This window comes from Callionymus lyra, chromosome 1 (assembly GCF_982586985.1).
Source record: "Callionymus lyra chromosome 1, fCalLyr1.hap1.1, whole genome shotgun sequence".
In the NCBI taxonomy this organism is placed as follows: Eukaryota; Metazoa; Chordata; class Actinopteri; order Syngnathiformes; family Callionymidae; genus Callionymus; species Callionymus lyra.
The window spans coordinates 31846217-31869223 of NC_141818.1; the positions used below are offsets into that span (position 1 = coordinate 31846217).

The 23007-nt window shown below is 45.1% G+C and overlaps 3 protein-coding genes across 6 annotated transcripts; all 3 read left to right on the plus strand.

Annotated features, from left to right (window-relative positions):
* Positions 1 to 590: 590 nt before the first annotated feature.
* kif16ba (kinesin family member 16Ba) lies at positions 591 to 13345 on the plus strand. 4 transcript variants are annotated; one of them, XM_087802120.1, is made up of 28 exons: positions 591 to 828; positions 1911 to 1980; positions 2045 to 2158; positions 2249 to 2365; positions 2617 to 2714; positions 2949 to 3058; positions 3126 to 3268; positions 3443 to 3611; positions 3678 to 3806; positions 4097 to 4272; positions 4341 to 4406; positions 4484 to 4543; positions 4599 to 4718; positions 5077 to 5128; positions 5237 to 5374; positions 6046 to 6128; positions 6193 to 6281; positions 6475 to 6507; positions 6688 to 6741; positions 6895 to 8166; positions 8226 to 8360; positions 8420 to 8525; positions 8635 to 8679; positions 8842 to 8889; positions 11317 to 11439; positions 11642 to 11731; positions 12177 to 12260; positions 12979 to 13345. In XM_087802120.1, the coding sequence occupies exons 1-28, from the start codon at positions 782 to 784 to the stop codon at positions 13135 to 13137; spliced, it is 3930 nt and encodes a 1309-aa protein (XP_087658246.1). In that variant the 5' UTR covers positions 591 to 781; the 3' UTR covers positions 13138 to 13345. The 4 variants fall into 4 exon arrangements, with proteins under 4 accessions (XP_087658246.1, XP_087658263.1, XP_087658254.1 ...); XM_087802137.1 differs by lacking the exon at positions 8635 to 8679; XM_087802128.1 differs by lacking the exon at positions 6475 to 6507.
* LOC148089023 (uncharacterized) lies at positions 8896 to 11406 on the plus strand. The gene has a single exon (XM_087802160.1). It carries the CDS (start codon positions 9458 to 9460, stop codon positions 10919 to 10921), a length of 1464 nt encoding a protein of 487 aa, XP_087658286.1. The 5' UTR covers positions 8896 to 9457; the 3' UTR covers positions 10922 to 11406.
* A 1038-nt stretch (positions 13346 to 14383) lies between the features above and the next one.
* On the plus strand, positions 14384 to 22197 carry LOC148089024 (uncharacterized). Its single transcript, XM_087802172.1, has 5 exons — positions 14384 to 14474; positions 15820 to 15861; positions 15935 to 16034; positions 16114 to 16292; positions 16361 to 22197. Exons 2-5 carry the CDS (start codon positions 15859 to 15861, stop codon positions 21635 to 21637), a joined length of 5559 nt encoding a protein of 1852 aa, XP_087658298.1. The 5' UTR covers positions 14384 to 14474; positions 15820 to 15858; the 3' UTR covers positions 21638 to 22197.
* Positions 22198 to 23007: the final 810 nt, after the last annotated feature.

The following is a 23007-nucleotide window of genomic DNA, read 5'->3' on the forward strand; positions in this document are numbered from 1 at the left end:
GCACCATCAAGGGTCGCCACAGCCAATCAACCTCCTCCGTCTAACCCTGTTCTCTGTATCGATCTCTCTTACAAACCAACTTCATGTCCTCTTTCACTCCATCCATAAACCTTCTCTTTGGTCTTTCTCTAGACCTCCTGCACCAGTATCCTTCTACCAATATACTCACTATCCCTCCACTGTACATGACCAAACCATCTCATTCCGGCCTTCCTGACCTTATCTTCAAAACATCTAACATGTGCTGTTCCTCCATCTTCGTCGCTCGCAAAGAGAACCTCAACATCTTCATCTCCGTTACATCCAGCGATGCTGCTTGTTGTTTATGCATCTTTTTTTCTTTTATCTACGACTAAAATATTAAAGTAATTTCTAACTTTAGAATACAAGTATTAAAGCAAAATATCTCTGGGTGAATTTAATAATTTCATTTTAATTATCGTTTATCTTAGTTAATAAATCATATGAACTCAAACGATTGTTTGATTTTGTCGTAGCGACACTTTTGGCTCCTCCAGACTTCCGTACTCGGCAATGTTGTTGTATCAGCTGCTGCTAACCGCTGACGTCACTGTGACTTGATCCTGTTCTTCTTCCTGGACTCACTCCATGATAACACCGAGTCTAGCCCGCTTTTCACTCCCGGCGTCCACGTCTCCACTCTCGGTTATCTCTGCGACTTTTGCCCCCTGTCAGAGTTCTGCGGGTCGATGCTGCTGTAGCAGGTTAGCCGAGGAGCTAATTGTCAAATAGTATCAGAGAGTCCGAACCGGGATGAACGATGGCGTCGGTTCGGGTGGCAGTTCGAGTCAGACCAATGAACCTACGGTGAGATTTATCAATGAAAAATGAAAGTGACGTTAGTTTTTCTAATGTTTGTAACAGCTTATGAGTGCTAAATGGTTTTAGCATCTTTAGTCAAACAAAGTGAAATACTGATAACAAATATTATCATGAATCATTTTATTCACCAAACAATAATGATCCATAAAATTACACACAGACACACACATATATATATATATTACATTGCATTGGTCTATTTGTGAATACCTTAGTAAGAATCTAAAATATTATATTTATATATTTATAATATACTATTTCTATGTGTCACCTGCCCCTGAATGAGCTTAGTTATCATTATCTAAAATATAAATCCATTAACTGGTTATCAATCAACCTCATACAAGTCAAGAATGACCTTTCACATACTTGTGGGTTCGAATAAAATATGATATGTTTTTTTATTGAAACAGTTTTTGTTGAGGTAATACAGTTTTTTGTCACATTTGACACATTTAATCTAAAGTTAAACCCCAGCACGGACAACTAAACAAACAGTAACCTGCTTTTAGCTGTAGTCTTACAAAATATTGACATTTGTCTGGAAAATATCATACAAAATAAATATGTAAGTTCAAAATACATATGAAGGTTCAGAATAAATTTTAAGGTCAGGAATCAATTTAAATAAATCTACCATTTAAGTGCAAGTGTCAACTGTAGTGTTATAAATTACATCATGTGGAAAAGATTAATTTATCTTTAATAAAAGCTCACGATACAAATCAAATTTAATAGATTTTTGTTTACCTGTTTACCATTTTTTTTGTCACCTGTTATTGCTTATAAAGTTTTATCTTGCATGGAGGAGGTCACATGACAAGTGTGAGACGATCAAAGATCATCATGACCGGAACAAGTGTCTGATGAATTAAGTTAGTTAAAATTGATCTTCATTTCTGTCCTTTGTCGTGTCTTAGAAGTCGAACTGGGTATTCCTTTATTCAAATTCACAATGTGTTTATAAACTGAAAGAAATCGATGAACCTTGAACCACAAAAAAACAAGTTACCTAGATGTAAAAGGGGCTTCTGTTCTTACCTGCTGCATCATCTTCCTGTTTTCAGAGAGCATGACCTGACAGCAAAATGTATCATCAAGATGGAGGGCAACAAGACCACCATCAGCAACAACAAGGTCCAGTGTTGCCCTTATGTAAGCAGAAGGTTCTGTTCGTCTCTAACCCAGCTGGTCTCCACAGAACGCCGATGGAATCGCGGGAACTTCAGCAAGAGACCGCACTAAGACCTTCACGTACGACTTCTCCTACGACTCAATGGACACAGAGAGCCCCAACTTTGTCTCTCAAGAGAAGGTTTGTTGAAGGCCGCTGTATTCTTTAATGTCCTCTGATTTGTTGGTGACTTGAGCTGCAAGAATCCTCCACTGTTGAACATGTTCGCAGGTCTTCAGGGATCTGGGCTCGGACGTGCTGAAGGCAGCGTTCGAGGGGTACAACGCCTGCGTCTTCGCCTACGGTCAAACTGGGTCTGGAAAGTCGTACACCATGATGGGGACTGCGGTGAGGAACTGAACCTCGCATAGATCGAAACCCGCTTCTCATCCTCACTTGTGTGCATGCACGTGTTTCTGTGTTAAGGTTGTGTTTTTATTTTTATCTGTGTCTGCTGTTTTGTTGTCGCTGTGGTGTGTTTTCTCATCACCACAGTGAAGCTGGTCTTCAGAGCAGGACCACGTGCCTGAATCTTCTTGAGTTATAAAGTGGTCTTCTGGCAAGTTTTCTTGTTAAACTTGTGATGTCTTTGTTTCCAGGGCGACGCTGGACTCATCCCCAGGATCTGTGAAGGCTTGTTCAGTCGCATCACAGATGCCATCCGATGGGATGAAGCTTCCTTCCGTACAGAAGTCAGGTGAGAGGTTTCTAAGAGAAGATAAGACAGTGAGACATTTAGAAATGCCTGAGAACTTGAAATCCATACTGTGTTTTTAGTCCTTTCTGTGACACTCATTTTTTGTTATAAATTACACCATTGTGGTTAAGATTAATTTATCTTTAATAGATTTATGTCAAAGGTTGAAAATATTTATTTGTTTTGTGAAATGTCTTTTTACTGAGTTTTGTGACGGTCGTATGTTTCTGACAGTTACCTGGAGATCTACAATGAGAACGTGAGAGACCTGCTGAGGCGAAAGTCCTCACAGACCTACAACCTGAGGGTGAGGGAACACCCGAAGGACGGCCCGTATGTGGAAGGTGAGCCGCAGCTGCGTCCGGGAAGAACGAATCCAAACGGAGTGAGTGACCCACCTTTTGTCCGCAGACCTCTCGAAACACTTGGTGCAGAACTACAGCGACGTGGAGGAGCTGATGGAGGCGGGCAACATTAATCGCACCACGGCCAGCACGGGTATGAACGACGTCAGCAGCCGCTCTCACGCCATCTTCACCATCAACTTCACGCAGGTCAGTTTGAGTAAAATATCAGACAAATTCCATCTCAAAAGTTCAGCTTCAACATCGTTATAGCTTCAAATGGATCCAGTTGTTGGCTTGTCCATGAGTGAGTGTGGAGACTGGCGGACTGGTCCCCAGTCACGATGACTTGGTCGGTCTGGCTTTCAAGTCTTTGTCTTACAGGCCAAGTTCGATGCGATGATGCCCAGTGAAACGGTCAGCAAGATGCACCTGGTGGATCTGGCCGGCAGCGAACGCGCTGACGCCACCGGAGCCACCGGCGTCCGGCTGAAGGAGGGAGGCAACATCAACAAGTCCCTGGTCACCCTCGGCAACGTCATCTCCGCTCTCGGTCAGACGGCCTTGAATCTTGAAGTCCCTTTGAGAGCCCGCTGACCTTTCGTCTTTGCTTTTGTAGCCGACTTGTCTCAGGACCAGAACACCAACCAGAAGAAGAGGTCCATGTTCGTCCCGTATAGAGACTCTGTGCTGACTTGGCTGCTGAAGGACAGTCTTGGAGGAAACTCCAAGACCATCATGATTGCAAGTGAGTCACATGACCGACCTCCATTTTAAAGGGCAACTAAGTCACAAAATGTTGAGTACCTTATTTTGTAATGTAAATTTTAAATTACTTATTTTAAATTATATTAAATTTTTATTAAAGGAGAGTTTTGTACAAACGGACACTGATAAGTACAATAGAGGTCCAAGATCTATTTAAGACACACTTAAATCAACACATTAGTTGAACTTTATAAATGCAGAAAAACAAGGGCCTGACGGTATTTAAAGAATCTCACGCACACTCTTGAATCATCTGATACTTTCAAACAGACGTCTCTCCTGCCGACGTGAACTACGGGGAGACCCTCAGCACACTACGATACGCCAACCGAGCGAAGAACATCATCAATAAGCCGACCATCAACGAGGACTGCAACGTCCGGCTTATCCGAGAGCTGCGAGCCGAGATCGCCCGCCTCAAGGCTCTGCTGTTGCAGGGGAACCAGGTGAGGCTTCAAAGTAGAGTCAGGTTTCTCCTTCTTCTCATCAACAACTCAAAAAACTCTTCCATCAGATCGCTCTTCTGGACTCGCCCTTGGCTCTCAGCATGGAGGAGAAGCTGCACCAGAATGAAGCTCGGGTGAGCAGGACCTTTAAACATCTCAACCCGATGATGGTTTAAAGAGTTCCTGAACATGCTGACCTTTGATCCTGCAGGTGCTGGAACTAACCAAAGAGTGGACCAACAAATGGAACGAGACCCAGAATATCCTGAAGGTGACATGTTTCTCTCCTCACACGGGAACACTCCTGACTCCTTCTGTGCCCTCAGGAGGAGACACTGGCTCTGAGGAAGGAGGGAATCGGCGTGGTGCTGGACTCTGAACTCCCTCATCTCATTGGCATTGATGACGACCTGCTGAGCACTGGGATCATCCTGTACCACCTGAAGGTCAGAGGTCACTGGCACAAAAGCACACACAAACAAACACAGCTTCATTGATTATTTGAGATTCATGATTGAAAGTCCTAAAATCTGTTTGATAAATAAAATAATAAATACATTTATACATTACAAGAAAAATACATATTAAGGATCAATGTAAAAATTTTAAAGATGTATATCTATAATTCATCCCTTTTTCTCTGCTCATTGATTGGGTTGTTGGGGCATCAGATGTAATCTAGAGGAACCACCTCCAATTTATCTCAGAGATTAAATCCCTCCAGACTTTTCTGCGTCTGCCCCAGGGCTTCCTCCCAGTTAGTCAAGGCGACATCCTGACTAGAACTATGACCATCTCCTGCAGGAAGGTCGAACATTTGTGGGTCGAGAAGATGCCTCGTCAGAGCCGGACATCAGTGAGTAAAAACCGTTCCCTGCAGAAGAACAAGTAGACAACAGTCCGTCCTGTTAGTGAGAGGCGAGTGTCACTGATGCGTCTGTGACGCTCCTCTTTTCTCTGCCAGTGCTGCACGGTTTGGACCTGGAGAGCGAACACTGCATCTTTCAGAACCAGAACGGAGTCGTGACTCTGTTGCCACTGGACGGAGCCCAGTGTTCGGTCAACGGCGTTCAGGTGTCGGAGCCGACGCCCCTCAACCAGGGTGAGCCTCGACAAACAATGTGACCGATGACAAACGTGCAACATTAACTATCAACTAATCACTAAAACAATAATAACAACAAATCACAATTACTTATTGTTTGACAAGAGATGAGAAAAATGGATTAGATTAGATTGACTTTATTAATCCCTCTGGAGATCTCCTTCGGTAAATTGGGTTTCCAGTTCAGACATTATAAGAACAAGAACAAAGATCAAACAATAGAACAAAGTGCAAGTATAAAGAACATAGATCAAGAGGAAATAACGCAAGTATAAATATGAGCTAAACTATGAAGAGTGAACAAAAGAACATGTACAAAGAATGAAACAACAATGGAAAAAGAACAGAATAAAACCACACTATTCAGAAAATTATGAACATAGTCCAAAAATGTATTAGATTAGAAAAACTAAAAACCACAATGACAACATTAAAAAACAACAAGGAAAAAGGAAAAAAATGTCACAAAGATTCTTAAACTACAAATAACAAATACAAAAAACAATAAATATCATCTCAGATACTTGGATAATAAATAAATCTAAATAACTTCACAAAAATATTGAAAACAAATATATAATTAACAAACGTCAGAGATGGAAAACCAACAACATCCGGTAAAACAAGATGAGACGACATGACAACAACAAGATTTATGTCTGCTTCAGGCGCAGTCATCCTACTAGGAAGAACCAACATGTTCCGCTTCAATCACCCCAAAGAAGCCGCCAAACTGCGAGAGAAGAGAAAGGTGCGACGACGGACGAGTGTTTAAGAGTATTTTAAAGCTCATATTGTGATGTTTTTCCCCACAGAGTGGACTTCTGTCCTCCTTCAGCCTCTCCATGAGTGACCTGTCTCAGTCATGCGAGAACCTCTCCACCGTGATGCTCTACAATCCGGGGTAAGTCTCCACACCCCTGTTGGACCCGCGACCTTTCAATAATCCTCCAGTGAGTCGTGTTCATGAGGTCTCCAGACTTCCATTGAAACATGTTGACTTGTCAAGTCATAGATATTGAAGCAGTCGTCATAGTGAGCTGGTGTGAGTTTTCAATGTTGACTCAGTAATGACCTCTACCGTGTCCTGTTGACAGTCTGCTCCGTGACAAAGGCCCCGTCTTCCTCAGGTAGACTCCACTTCCTGTCTGACACGTGTCCTGACCCGTACAGTCTGTCCCCCCCCCCCCACAGTCTGCTCACTCACCCCCCTCGTCTTCATTTAATGTCTCAGCCGAGTCCTTGTTTTGTTTTGCTGCGTGTGACATTCATGTCGCTGACATGTCGCGCTGACGAGGAATCTGTTTCAGGCTGGAGTTTGAGCGGCAGCAGCGAGAAGAGCTGGAGAAGCTGGAGCTGAAGAAGTGAGAGTGCTTTCTCTTTCTTGGCCTGTCAAGTTTTGTTAGTTTTACTCGAGTCCATTCTTCTTCAAACCATATCTTATCATTACGTTTCAGTTTATACGTTTTTCTGACATTTGAGTTCAGTTGAATTCAGAGTTGATGTGCTGTTTGAAGGCGACTGATCAAGGAGATGGAGGCGAAGCAGCAGAGCGAGAAGGTGGAGCTGGAGCGGCTGCAGCAGGAGGTGGAGAGTCAAAGGAAGGAGTCGGAGGAGGTGCACCGGCGCATCCTTCGCCAGGAGGAGAGTCTCCGCTGCCGCAGCCAGGACATCGAGAGCCGCCTGCGAGACTTCCTGGTGGAGAAGGAGCGATTCGAGGAGGAGAGGCGCTGCGAGGTCCAGGAGCAGCCGAGGGGTGACGCGGAGGAGGAGATGGACGAGGAGCAGCGGAAGCAGGAGGAGACGGAGATCTACCGCGAGCTGGAGAAGCTGAAGCGCGAGCGGGATGAACAGAGGATGCGTCTGGACACCGAGAGGAGGCGGCTGGAGGAGCAGGAGCGTGAGCAGCTCAGCCTGGTGGGCAGACTGGAGGAGCAGCTGAGGGAGAAGCACGAGGTGGCAGTGACGCTCCTCACCCGGGACGACGCGCGGCGCCTGGAGGACGAGTGCAAGTCTCTGGCTGACATCAGGGAGGAGCTGTTGCACGCCAAAGAGGCCGGGGAGCGGCCAGGTTTGGAGGCAGGAGATGAGGTGGCCGGGGAGGCGCAAGCCCGCTACACTGACTTCAAGACCACCCAGGTGAAGGAGCTGGACCACCTAGAGGAGAGGGTCCACCAGCAGCTGGAGCAGCTGAAGGAGGAGGTGGCCTCCGAACGAGCAGGTCTGGAACTGGTCACCAGAGGCGTCAGAGAGCGGCAGCAGCAGCTGAAGGAGGTGCAGGAAAAGGGCATGATGGATGCTACAGCACTGACCCAGGAGGAGCAGCTGCTGAGGCAGGCGGAGCAGCGGCTGCAGTTCAAGGAGCGTCAGCTGACCGACCTGGACCGTGGACTCCTGCCGGCGCTGGCGGAGGAGAAGCAACGAGCCAAAGAGGTGCTGGAGCGCCGCGGCCCACCCGGCATCGACAACACCCTGTACCAGGTGGAGAAGGAGCTGGAGGACAAGAAGGAGAAGCTGCACCTCCACCTTCACCGGGCGCAGCAGCTCCAGCAGCTGCAGGAGTCGTACGAGTTCACGGCCAATGTGGCACGGCAGGAGGAAAAGGTGCGGCGCAAGGAGAAGGAGATCCTGGAGTCCAGGGAGAAGCAGCAGCGGGAGGCCATGGAGCAGGCGGTGGCCCGGCTGGAGAGGAGACACTCCGCACTGCGACGGAGCATCTCTGTGGAGTCGGAGGGTGAGGAGCAGCGGCTCAACAAGAACGTGAAGACCACAGACCGGGACCAGCAGAGGTCAGTGTGGGCGAGCCCGTCAGACCCGAGAAAGACCCTGAACACTGCTTCCTCTACAGAGTGGAGCGAGAGATCCAGAAGCTGAGGCAGCGCATCAGTGAAGGCGAGAGCAGCGAGGAGCGCTCGTGTCACAGCAGCTCGCCGGTCGGCCAAATCCAGAGTCTCAACACGCTGCTGCCCCTCTCTGACGACCGGTACGACGCCGCATCACTGCGACCCGCGATTGTGTTACTGACCCCGTGTCCCTGGACAGGATCAACACCTACATCGAAGAGGAGGTCCAGAGACGCCTGCGCAAGCTGAACCTGATGAACGGCTGCAACAACACGGACCTCAGCCAGTCCTGCGAGTCATCCCGGGTGAGTTCAAGTCTCCTCGTTGTTTAAACAGCCTCCTGGCAGGACTGGACCGGGGTTGGACAAACGAAGCCAAATCGTTTTTGTGACTGAAATGTAGTTTAATCCACAGGAGGCGGAAGTTAGCGACTGTAGCTCTGATAGGTTAACATTAGAGGTAAGACCACGCCCGCCTGGTCCCCTTGATCTGCATGACCCCCTCATGGACCCATAATAATCTGGTTCTGGTTCTGACTTGATTTGGTTGATCCCGTCTAATCCTCCCTGCACCGATCGCCTCGTGTCTGTCGACACTTGAACTTGAGTTTGTCTCTTCCAGGACGACCAGAAGCTTCACAGCGGCGACGCCCGAAGGCTCAAATACGAGGTGAGACACAAACCTTCAGCTCTGCTCGTCTGCATGAACGATAATTCCACAAATGCATCAACGATTTTGCTGCATGACGTCTCTTGACTCTCAGTCTATAGAAGGACTTCAGACAGAGGTGCGTTCAAGGAACCGTGTTATATAAGTTCATCATTGCAACAAGCTAATGGTTGAGCAGTGGTCAGTTCTGTGGCCCAACAGACAAAATCAATCAACAGCCTCGTAATGACCTCTGGTATAATTAACTAAAAGTTAAACAAACAATAAAATATTAGTGTTTAAAAGATTAAAGGAAAAACTATTTCAAATTGAAAAGACAGAAAAACATCAGTTATCTCTCAAAAGACGGAAAGTTAATCCTAGAGTTTGTTATTTCACCTAATTTGCATGGGACTCTTCTCCTGTCAATCATCTGTCAATCTCAACATTCACGGACCCTCGAGGACTTCTGACCTGGTAGTCACGACTCCCCTTCTGCACACAGACTGGCGTCTTTTGGAGATCTAGCTTTGCTTCAGGTTCTCCTCCCAACAGTGCCTCTCTGGAAGAACCAGAAGAAAGTCCAAACATGGATCTGGTTCTTCCAGAAGACGATGTTGTCCATCCTGGTGGAGACTCGTCGGATGACAAACTTATTGGGCATCTGACTGATAGTTCTGGTGGAGATGAAGCCTTCAAGATGAAGACTGAGGAGAGAAAACCCTCCTCTGGAGATCATTCTGAGGAGCCACATGAGATGGAGCCAAGAGGGTCTACGGGCAGGTTTGGTTTCTGGTACTACAAAGAAAGGTTGTCAGAGGTGTACAGGGACGCAGCCCGTCGAATACAGGACACCCGAGACATCATCCGGAATGTGAACGTGGAGGAAGTCCGGCTCCTCATGGCCCAGTATTTGAATCTGCCGCTCCTCCAGCAGATCCTTCAGGCCCGTCCAGAACCTGGGAACACCTTGAACAAAATCAATGTTATCAACCTCTCCAAGGACCTCAATTGGGATGCCGGTTCAGATGAATCCTCGTGGCCTGGAGGTTCTGTGTCTACCGAGAAAGACAGAACGCCCGAGGTTTTCCATCAGAGGCTGGTGCGTCTGCCTGCAGCTCTGGCTCAACTCAAGTCCTCCGGAGACTTGCTCGACACCGTGAGCTCTCTGGCGCCCGAAGTGGGCTCAGTTCGGAGCGTCTTCTGGATCCAGACGGCAGATTGGAATCAACCCATCCCCAGAGCAGTTGCTCTGCTGCTGTCCGATGAGTCTCTCACGGTGGTGGCGCCCTCTGGTGACCGCCTGTCTGTCCGTCACTTGGGTCTCTCAGAGATCCGAACCATCCAGATCAGTCTGGCGGGTCAGCATGTCCGCCTGATGGGTCTCTCCGACGACCCCTTGCTGGTGGTCTTCACCTACAACAGAGGTCTTTCTCAGCAGCTCTGCCAGGCTCTTGTGACAGCGATGAGTCCAGAGAAGACCTCCGTGTGCAGAGACCACCCACTGCTCGCCGGCGACCTCATGAGTCTGTCTCTTGATTGGACAGCCAGTGTACCTGACATCCACCTGGAGGGGAACATCTGCGTCTCCTCCAGGTTCAACCGGGTTCTGGCGGACCTTCTCTACATCGTCCACGGGAACATGGCGGCTTCAGACCGACCGACTCTGGCCGACGTCCGCCCCCTGCTCTACACCAGTGTGGAGGTCAAGAGCTCCATCTTCCAGTTGCTCCTGACCGACTCTCACCTGGCGCTCCTCCAGGAGGACGGGGTTTTCCACCCGGCGCCCCGGAACTCCAGCCTGATCCCAGTCCAGCCGCAGGTCCGGCGCCTGGAGCTGCGGCGCCGAGCCGACATCAGGTTCCTGCTGGTGAAGACGAGCGACGGCTGCTTGGTCATCAACGTGGTCTTCCAGACCGGGCTGGAGGACGAGTCCAGTTCCAGGCCAGGTCGTGTTGGCGGTCCTGGACTTCAGTGCGACACGTGGAAGTTGTGTTTCGGCTGCACAGAGGATGCCGTGAGTCTGATCCGACAACTCCGTGAGCAGCGCTGAAGTTTGGAAACTCCTTCACTCTAGAAAAAAAATACTTTAGAGTTCGTCTTCATCTGTTTAAAATCCTCAACATGACCACCTCACACACGTGCTCGGAACAGCGACCCTCGTTGGTCATTCATCAAAAAACTGTAGGTCTTCCGCTTCGCCACTAGATGGAAACGGTGAAGATTCAGTAGGGTTGCAGCTCACAATCACTCCAAAACTGTTAAAAATAAAACATCTTTAAAACACTTTCCTTGCATGAATCGATCACTGAGTGACACATGACTCCGAGTCACGCTCGGATGACCACCAGGGGGAGCTCTAGAATCACTCCCACAGAAAGAAGCTCTTGATGAATGAACGAGCAGATGCAGGTCTTCATGTCTTCTCTGTTGTCCCGGCGAGCGCAGCAGCTGGTGTCTCGCTCCCTGCAGTCCAACGTGGACGCGTGGCAGGAGCCGCTGAAGGTCAGCATCCCTCGCTACGTGCTGCGGGGGCAGGGCAAAGACGAGCACTTCGAGTTCGAGGTGAAGGTGAGTCCACATCTGTGGGTCAAATATTGATGGGCTGACGGGGCTTCTTAAGTAGAATATACCCAGAGGCCACCAGAGGGCGTTCCTTGATCAGCATGTTTGAACTGAACTTTGAAAAGTTAGACACCGCTTAACGAAGCTTCATCAGACCGTCAGGATTCTGAGGGCTCTCTTCGGTCTGACCCGTGTCTCCCACCACTAGATGGCAGTGATGGACGACACCTGGAGTGTGTTTCGACGCTACAGCCGCTTTCGGGAAATGCACAAGAGCCTGAAACTCAAGTACCCGGAGGTGAGATAACCGCCGACGCTCATGGGTAGATGAGTGTGTCTTGACAGGAATCTACGATGCGTATCACGATAGAGTGAAGAAAAAGTATTGCCCGAGTACTTGACTCTGGCTTTTAAGAGTTTACAGGCTCCTACTCATCGACATCGTTCAATTAGCAGTGGAGGATGTAATAACTTCTGCCATCTAGTGGCCGGAAGTTTAATTGCAACACAAAAAGGAACAAATGCTGCAAATATTTTCAATTGTAGATTTAAAAAATATATATATATTTACACACACTTAATTGATATACATACACCATAAAATAACTATAATGAATAAAATATGATAAAAAATGTAATCAGTGCCGTAAATATTTGGATATTTAAGTATTTTTTGATGTCAGTTTGTGGTTTTGACAAGTGTTTGAAGCCATTTTGACCGACTCTACTTCATTGTCCCTCAGCTCGCGGCGCTGGACTTCCCTCCGAAGAAACTGTTCGGAAACCGAGATGAGCGGATGGCGGCTGAGCGCCAGACTCACCTGGAGGTACTGAAGTCTCTGACCTTTTCTGCTGACGGAGGAAGTTTATCATGTACGAGTGTCTCAGAGCCATCAGAACATTCCATGCTTGAAATGAACATTCAAAATATTGAAAAAAAAAATGTATTAAGCATTTTATATTTTTTATAAAATTTGAATTTGTCTTTTTGAATACTTAGACTAACATAAACATTGAATTGAAATATTTTCCAAATGAATATAGTTTTTTAAACCTAGTGTTTGATATTCTTTATTATAATAATAAATATAATCTCTATTTATATAGCGCCTTTCTAGACCAGGGTCACAAAGGGCATCAAAGGAATTAAATTCCTCATAATTTAAAAAAAATCTTAGCCTTTTTGTTCAATATTTTCAAAATGACACTATTAGAATTTCTAAAATGTACCAATGGTTATTTACATTTTTTTAGAATTAGAATATTAAACAAATTAAAGGCGTTCATTTGAGTATAGTTGAATTTTCAAATACAATTTATAAAAACGAAACAAATATTCACCGTCTGTATGTAGAAATAATTCACCTAAATAATTTAATAATATTTAAAAATAAACATTTAAATAAAATTGAAATACAACAATTCAGTGATGGCTCTGATATAATGTACTTCCATAGACTAAATGATCACGTCTTCCTGCTGTGACTCTTAAATAAATGTCGTCGGCTGAAAGGAAGTCAAAAATAAATTCTGTGTTGTCCTCAGCGTTACCTGCGACGGCTGTTCAACGTCATGCTGTCGTCGTCCCGCTCGCCGCTCCGGAGCCACGTCGACGACGGTCGTCTGTCCAAACACAACGTGTGCGAGTTCTCGCCGTTCTTCAAGAAGGGCGTCTTTGAGTGCAGCAGCCACGGCACCGGGTGAGACGGACGTCCACGCCGGAGTCTTTTTTTTTTTTATATTTGGAGGAAGAAACCTGCAGGTCAGTTTCTCATCCTGCTCTGACGCCGACTGTTGCGGTTCCTGGTCGTAAAGTTCTATCATCTTTGTGTTAGTTTGTCATAGCAAGAAACAATTATTTTTTGTAAGAAACTATTCACAAGTTAAAAAGAAATAAAAGCTTTTTTTGTGAGACTCTTGAGTGTTTCATTTATAACGGCAAAAAAACAGAACCTCTCATGACCTCTCGTGACCTCTCGTGACCTCTCGTGACCTCTCGTTCATCAGCAACTGTCGACCCAAAGAGCAAATCAAATTTCCGCTTTTATTTTCAAGTTGAAGTTGGAGAACACGCGTTGCTCCGAGGCACTACGGGAGTGAAGGGAGAGACTGGCGAGTTCGTGCAGTTGTGTCACCATGGCAACCACTTTCGATGGCTCTGGTTCTCGGTGTCAACACATCAATGACAAGATACTCTCTTTGTGATTCGCTGATGCTGACTCAGCGCCGACGCCCGCCACGCCCGAGCGCTCCCATGACTGAACGTCGTGTTTTTATGTGTTTTGGTACAAACAAGTCTGGTGAGCAAAACAAACCAGCCAGGCTGAGAACATGCGTCTCTGGGTTTTGTTCACCAGTGAGGGGAGGATAAAGATGGACCAGAGAGAATTCAGGTGTGAACCGTGTGTCCAACTGTGAGGAGGCCCCGGGTCAGACCCAGGACACCCACACCAGAGGAGAAAGCACAAAAGAAGCAGATGTTCTGAGGCTAAAATAAACGTTTTGGTCACAATCCAACTTTTCTTTTACGGAACTAGTTTTGTTTCTTTATGATTAAATAAAAATAAAAAAGTTATTTCAATAAAAAGATTTGAAATACTTGAAAACATTTCTTCACTTCAAATATTTTTTTATTGAAGCAACTTTATTTTACTAAACATTAAAGAAACAAATCTACCTCAATATTGTTTCACCTTCAGTGCACGAGCAGGTTCTCTTCCCAAAGTAATTTATAATATTAATAATTCTCTAAGATGAACCTGATATTCACCATTGAACTTTGACCCATAGCCATCTTTAATGATTTTTACTCTGGGACTGGGTTTAAATCTTGAATTAAGCTTTATATTCATGGAGTGACGTCCCTGAGAAATCATGACTGCGTGTTTACGTGCTGCTGGGTGTGAGAGTGTGTGTGTGTGTGTGTAGGTGTGTCTCCAGGAGCTGAACTCGTTTTTCTTCTCTCAGCGTCGACAGAACAAATATCATGGACTCTGAGAGAGTCAGACAGTGAAGACTACAGCCGGCTCGTGGACTCACAGGTCAGTCACTCTCCCCTCTCTCCGTCTCTCCCTCTCCGTCTTTCTCCCTCCCCTCGACCTGTCTCTCCCCCCTCACCTTCCTCCCTCCACCACCCGCTGTCAAGGGTCAGTTTCTGTCTCTCTTTCTTAACATCTGTGGCGTCGCAGAACGACTTCAGGTCTTGACAACTGAGCCACGTTATGTTGGATTTTAATCTGGACTGAGAATGTTGAGTCCGACTGGAGAGGAACTCCGCAGTTTTGGATCATCTGAACTTGGCTCTGATACGAGTCTCTCATGTGTCCCGGGACGACCCGGTGTGTGCTGTGACTGCACCAGACAGCTGGTCATTGTCCTCCGAACCTTCACTGACCATGTCTGGTAAGAGTCCTAGAGAGCGCCCCTCCTGGTGACTCACGGGCACTACGAAGGTCAGGCGATACCACTCTGACGTAGGAGCACCTTGATAAAAAGCTGGAGGTCTTGAATGTTGTCTCAGTGGCCGGACAGTGAGGTCGAAATCTCAGGTTGTTCCTCTTCCTTTTGGAACCGGTCTACTCTTGGTACTTCTATGTGGGATCTGGATACTTTTTTACTTTTCTTTGGACTATTTTCCTGTTTACTCCGGGTACTCCAAGCGCATTGGTGCTCAGGCTTGGGTTTATCCGTAGAGGACGTGGGTGCGGTCGGGAAACACCTGTTGGACTCTGGATCGACCAGTTTACAACGACTTACATTCCTGGGTGACAAAACCATGCAGATGAGTTTCAGTATTTATTGAAATGACGCAGTCGGATCAGAAGACACTTTAGAAATAACCATGACTTAATAACTTACTAACACACTTTCGTTTTCAAACACTCATGCAGCACAAACATCTCTGCAAACACAACACAGTCTACAGACAAACAAGTGAGAGACAAAACACACACTTTTTAAGAGGATTGAGGAATTTCAATCATTTTAACTAAATCAACAGATAATAAACACATATTTAATAATAATAAACAAGCAACATAAACAAGGCAAACATTTGATGATTTCAAATAAAAAACGATTGTTATTAAACATTCAAGGTTTATCTGGGTTTTAATTGTTCCATCATTTATTTCTGAGTGGTTCAGTTTTGCCAAATGTTTGCCACTGGAAATGTAATAAACCAAGTAAAATAATTTTTCTAAATTGATGGAAATTTTAATAAAAACGTCTATATATATATTTTTTATTCATGCGTAATAATGTTGAGACAACTCAACATAGAATGTTTTAATAATTCCTCTTTGTGCCTATAGCTGGGCCAGCAGAGGGCGCCCTCTAGTTTAGTCCTGCGGATCAACAGTTCACTGAGTTTCTTTCTTCCTGCAGGTTTGATCCTCGCGTGTGAGACCTCTGTGGACCAGAACCATGGTACGGTGAAGTCACCCAAGTTTTTGGTCTGGTTTTGTTTGTTTGCCGACGTTAAATGTGTGTGTGTTTGTAGTCGACTCACCGGCGAGGGCGGAGCTTGTCAGATGCTCTGACACTTGAGGATTCGGGCCCCGGCTCTGCGCTAAACCCGGACGACCAGCGGCTCAGAGAAGGTAAAACTCTTTTTTTTTTACCCCAAAACATCCTAGCCTTCCCAACACACCGCTAACAAGGATGGTCATCCATTTTCAGGAGAAGAGCTCGTCGGTGCGACCATCAACTTTGACAACCTGTCCAAGAAGGAAGTGATTGACATATTGAAGCGCATGGAGCCGTACGATGACAAGGTCAGGGTCCACACCAAGACTAAGAGGAAGAATATCAGCAGGAGCCTGGAAAATCTGGACGAGATCCACAGAACACCAGAAACCGTGGGTTTTGTTAGATGTTAAAAAATTCTGACTTACCTTGGATATGGTTTTAATTCTTTGGTCTCCAGATGTTGAACGACTGCTACAACAAACTCTACAACTCCAAGATCAAGAAGTTCATGAGGGACGACCTGCCAGGTGTTAAAGCAGCAGGATCAGCTCAATCCGGCTCGTCCAAGGTCAACGTCAGGCAAAGCTCCGGATTGCCACAACTCGGAGTGGACTTTGGTCTCAACCGGAAGCACCAGGATGATGACGAAAGCTATTCTGGAGGTCAAACGGATGGAAGCAACCTCAACCTACCTTTGGGTTTTAGTAGTCCAAGTCCCCGCACCACCAAAATCCCTGGTGTTGACGCTGGCAATGCCAGTTCCATCAATCTTGACTATTCTTCATCTGGAGAACTTAATGGAAAAACAGTCAACACTCCAAAAATAAGTGGCAACGCTGCACTTGATTTACAGGGTCCACAGTATGGAATCAGCGCCCCCTCTGGGAAAGCTGGTCACAAGTATTCCGGGAAACAGAAACTCCCAGGTCTCAACTCTGACAGTACGTTTGACTCTCCAGATATGGGCGTCTCTGGAGCTTCACCAGGACTTCGCCTCACAGGTGATGTGCCACACGTTAATATTAAAGGACTCGAAGTTACTTCGCCACACAAGAAGCATAGAATCAGTGCTTCGGATTTAGACCTCGATCCCCGGTCTGGACAGTTTGGGATCCAGGGCAATGGGGGTGTTGATGTTAAAACTCCTGATCTAAGTCTCAAACACCCCAAACTAAAAGGAGAGGTTCCCGATGTAAATCTACCCAAACATAAAGTAAAAGGACCCGATCTTGCGAGCCCCACTGTTTCAGGACCATCGGTCAAGTACAAGGCCCCAAAGTTCCAAATGCCCAAATTTAATTTGCCCGACATTGACATTCCTCATCTGAATGATGACTTTGATGTTCCAGATGCAAAGTTGCACCGACCAGACATGGATCTTGATCTTCCCACTGGCAAAGTAGATGGTGACCTGAACTCCCCGTCAGGTAAACTCAGGTTTCCCAAACTGAATCTCTTTGGCACGTTACCAAAGAAACCAGAAGGAGATCTTGATGTGGGATTGGGGTCACCGGAGCTCAACCTCAAATCACCTAAAATGCATAGTGACGTAGACCTTGATGCCCCAAATCTCAAATGGAAGTCCCGGAACAGTTTTGGCATTGATGCTGATTTACCAAACACTAGTTTGAATGCACCGAGGGTGAAAGGTATACATAATGGTCCTGACCTCCCTAGCATTGACCTTAAATCCACTGACTGGGACATGAATACACCAAACATTGGCTCACCTAAGGTAAACTTCAGTAAGCCCAAAATAAAACTGCCCACATTTAGCGGACCTCAAATTGGCGGTGTCATGGAACGTCCAGACTTTGATGGATCACATCAAGCTAATTTGAACATGCCCAAATTTAAGATGCCTAATTTCAAAGGACCTGATATCAGCGGCACCATGGAACATCAGGACATGGATGTCAGTGTGCCTGATTTTGATCCCAGGGTTCCAAAAACTGACCTGCCAGAATTCGATATAGGTGGTTCACCAAAGACTAAAATGAGGATGCCTAAATTAAAGGTGCCAAGATTAAAAGGTCCTCACCTTGATGGTAATCTGGAAGGTTTGGATGTGAATCTGCCTGATGTGGGATTAGATGGTTTAAAGATGGACACCCCTAATTTACGTGGAAAAACCCCTGGTCTAGATGTCAGTGGTGGAATTGATGCACCTGACCTCAGTGGTCCAAATGTCAACCTAGGAAAGCTGAAAATGCCAACTCTTGAGGGACCAAAGTTAGAGTGCCACGCACCTGACTGGGATCTTAATGGTCCCTCAAGTAAACTAAAGATGCCAACGTTTCAAGGACCAGGTTTGGACATAAAATCTCCAGGAATTGATGCTCCCCACATTGACATGCCCGACATAAAGCTTAAATCTCCTAACTTAGATGTGAAGATGCCAAATCTGTCTCCTGGCTCACCCAAAGCAAAGTTCAAGTTGCCCAAATTTAAGAAGCCAAGATTTCCCAACCGGAAAGGACCAGATTTAGAGGGCCCTGATGCAGATTTCAGTGCTAACGTGGGAGTACCAGATGGTGGGGTCTCTGGTCCATCATGGAAAATAAAAAAGCCAAACTTTGATATGCCAGACTGGAAAATTGGGAGTTCAAAGATGGAAAGCCCGGACATGGATCTTGATTTACCCACTATGAACATGTCTACTCCAAATACCAGTGGTCTCAATTTTGACGTCAAAACCCCTGACCTGGACCTTGGTGCCCCAAACATAAAAGCTCAATCTGGAAATCTTAATTTGCCAAAATTTCAAAAACCCCAAATGGAATTTGGTGCCCCAGACTGGAACCTAAAGGGTCCAAAGATAGACACTGGGCTGGGTAACCATGATTGGGACGTTAAAACGCCCAACCTCAAAACCCCAGATATGGATATTGCGTCCCCCAAATCAAAATTTAAGTTCCCTAAACTAAAGATGCCCAAATTCAACCTTCCAAGCATGAAAGGTCCAAAGATCGATCCTCCAGATGTGGCTGCAAACCTCAGAGCAGGGAAATTTAATTTAAAAACTCCCAAAATGGAAGGGGATTTGGATTTACCAGATGTTAACCTGAAGGGTCCCAGCGCAGATGTGAAGTTGCCTGATGGGAAACTTGGCTCCCCCAAATTCAACATGCCTAAGCTTGAAATGCCGAAGTTTGGTCTCTCTGACATCAAGGCCCCTGATCTAGATGGCAACTTGGATGGTCCAGATTTTAACTTAAGTAGACCGAATGTTGATCTAAAGCTGAAAGGCCGCAATGCAGAGCTCCCAGATCTTGATGGTCCATCTTTCAAAATAAAAAAGCCAACCTTTAGTAAGCCACATTTTGGATTGTCTGATCCAAAGATTGATGCCCCTGATTTCAACCTGAAGTCTCCAGACTTTGACAGTGATTTTGCTCTTGGGGGTAAATTACCAGAAGTAAACCTGCCTAAAGTTGATCCCAAGATACCAAAATTGGATCTGAATTCTCCAGATTTCAACCTCAAAAAACCATCAGGTAAACTAAAAATGCCAACTCTGCCAAAATTATCTGGCACATTGCCAAAGGGACCCGATGTTAATCTTAACGGAGCTAAATTTGACATTGATTCACCTAAAGCAAAAGTGAAAATGCCCAAAATGAAGATGCCCAAGTTTGACCTCCCTGGTCTGAGAGGACCAGAGCTTGATTCAAAGTTCGATGTTCCAAATCCCGACATCGGTGTTCCATCTCTAGAGTTGAAGGGATCCCGGCCTGGTTTAGAAATACCTGATGGGAAGTATAAAAAAAACTTTAAAATGCCTGACTTGGGATTTTCCGGTCCGAAGATAGACGGCCCAGACTGGGACCTGAAGTCACCCGACATCAAAGGGCCAAACATGAGCTTAGATTCTCCAAATCTGAGAATGAAAAAACCAAAGATCAAAATGCCTGATTTGGGATTTACCAGTCCGAAAATAGACGGCCCAGACTGGGACCTGAAGACACCCGACATCAATGGGCCAAACATGAGCTTAGATTCTCCAAATCTGAGAATGAAAAAACCTCACGTTAAAATGCCTGACTTGGGATTTTCCGGTCCAAAGATAGACGGCCCAGACTGGGACCTGAAGTCCCCCAACATCAAAGGGCCAAACATGAGCTTGGATTCTCCAAATCTGAGAATGAAAAAACCAAAGATCAAAATGCCTGACTTGGGACTTAACGGTCCGAAGATAGACGGCCCAGACTGGGACCTGAAGTCACCCGACATCAAAGGGCCAAACATGAGCTTAGATTCTCCAAATCTGAGAATGAAAAAACCTCACGTTAAAATGCCTAACTTAGGATTTTCCGGTCCAAAGATAGACGGCCCAGACTGGGACCTGAAGTCACCCAAAATCAAAGGGCCAAACATGAGCTTAGATTCTCCAGATCTAAGGATGAAAAAACCTCACGTTAAAATGCCTGACTTGGGATTTTCCGGTCCAAAGATAGACGGCCCAGACTGGGACCTGAAGTCCCCCAACATCAAAGGGCCAAACATGACCTTAGATTCTCCAAATCTGAGGATGAAAAAACCAAAGATTAAAATGCCTGATATTGGATTTTCTGGTCCAAAGATTGACACCCCAAACTTGGACCTTCAGGCGCCTAATATCAAAATGCCAAAAGGACGAAACATGAAATTAAGTTCAGACCTAAAGCCACCTGAGTTCAATATTAAAGATCCCAAGATAGGCCTACCAAGCATGGAGTCTCCAGATTTCAAGTTAAAAAAACCTCATCTGCACACACCAAGAATTCCTGACATGGATGGAGACCTACCTAGAATAGATTCAAGTGGAAGGATGAAGATGCCCGACATAAATCTCTCTAAACCAAACATCAATCTTTCAGGGTCTAGACTGAAAGGACAAATGATTGGGGGTCCACACATGGATATCAGTGCCAACCAGCCGGGCCTAAACTACGATCTGTCAGATACAAAGTACAAACCAACATCCTTTAAGCTTCCCCAGGCAGGAGGCCTAGATCTAAACAGGTCAGGGCCTGATATTGACTTCGGGGCATCAGACAGTCGCCAACATCTGGACTTCTCTTCTCCGAATGTGAGAATGAACATGAAACCACCCACGTATCAGGGAAATCTTCCAGATCCAAGGTTTAGAGCCCCAAGTGTGGACCTGGACTCACCTGACATGGGTTTCCAGAACAGGAAGTTCAATCTCAAAACTGCAGACCTAGATGTCGATCACCTTTCAGTTAATTTACAGAACCAGACATTCAAAAATCGCAGGTCCGATGTCACTGGTGTCAACATGAAAGGGCCTGTGCTGGATGTAGATAGGAAATTTCGCCACAGCCTTCCTCTAGTGGACGGCAACGCCAGCGACTACATTGACTTCAATCGTTCCGATCTGAACATCGACGACTTTACTGGAGAACACCATGTGTCCCGGGCTAAAGGTGGTAAATTCAGCTTGCACCCCCCCAACATTAGGACAGACTCAAGGAAGTCCGGGCACACTGCTGGCGACCTTCACGTTTCCTCTGGGCACCAGAGACTGCTTCAGAAGCCACCTGGAGGGTCAGATGGCCCAGACGGCTACTATGTCACAGTTTTCCCTAAACAAACAGATAAGCAGCAGTCAACAAACCGCAAATACAACACACTTGGCGGTCTGGACTTTCACCCGTCTGACATGATGCTCGAAGTTCCAAATGCAAATGATGCAAAAGGCTCCACCTTCTTCTTCTCCAATCTCATATGAACAACTACAGTCTTATGATGAAACTGGTTTTGATGCAGATTGTTTTGTTGCGCGTGTTCCTCTGACGTCGCTGTCTTGTTGAAAGAGCTACACCAGCACTTATTCACCAGCAATGATTTATAATGAACACGTTGAAACTTCAATTTAATTTAGAAAATCAAAAACTTAACTTGTTGACCTGTTACATTTGAATCGCAGGCTAAACATCTATTGTCATAACTAGCGCTAGCATAAGCTACAATAAAGTCTATGATAGGAAACAACCCGTTGTTAGATTGCTGTTGTGACCCATCGTAGTCTGTTGTATGGAAACATTTTTGACGATGTAATTGTTTAAAAATGCCATTTGATCAAACTTCCAATTTTTTCTTTGATTCTGTTATTTTGTCGCGGACAGAAATGTGTTAATGCTTTGGAGTTTTATTTAAAGTAACTCAACTTTGAAGGCTTGTGCGAGCGGTTTTGTACTTTTGTATAACTTCTGTACAGTATTGTTGTTATTGGAACTTCCCCTGTTTGTATTATAATTGCTCCATAAATTGATGTATAATAATAATTGAACTGGCAATTTCACGTGATTATTTTTTTGTCAAGTCTGTTAGGCTTCTTTTTTTTAAATTGTCGTCATTATTTTTAAATTTGATTCAAGATTGAAAGTAAACTTACATTCATTGGTCCTATACAAAGAGAGATATAAACTTTCACCACATCCGAACAAAGGACCCGGTTATCAAAGATATAACTTAAAAAAAGATAAAAAAATAATAATATTAACATATAATAAATCAATTTTAATACCAATACATAGATAAATAACAAGCAAAGTAAATATTATGGAAGTTCCTGTACAAGTCACTCCCATGTATGAAATCCGTTTTATCTTTTAAATCCTTTGTTATCCTTTTGGATTGGTAAGGTAAGGTAAGGTAAAACTTTATTGATAATACATCAATATATGAATCGAAATGACAGATTTATATTTAACAAGCCATGTTTTTCTGCCCAATGTATACATTTAATGATTGTATTCTAAACATACTGTACTTACACTTGGGTTTATTTTTCTTTTATTAGAAATGACTTCTGATACGTTGTGTAGATAATTTTTAAAAGCATATACTTTCCACGAACACGAAGGGCATCCATTTATCCATTCATGTTTGCGGACCATTTTTTGTTCAATAACTACACTATTGATTTTATTTCATATTCTTTATACGTTATTGGAAATTGTGGTAATTCCCAGAAAAGCCTAATATTTATAAGTAAAACAGGACATTTGATCTCTTACAAAGAATAGAGATTCGTACGTAATGTATTCGTTATTCCAGGTAGTTTTATAACATTGTATTTGCGAGACAAGATACATT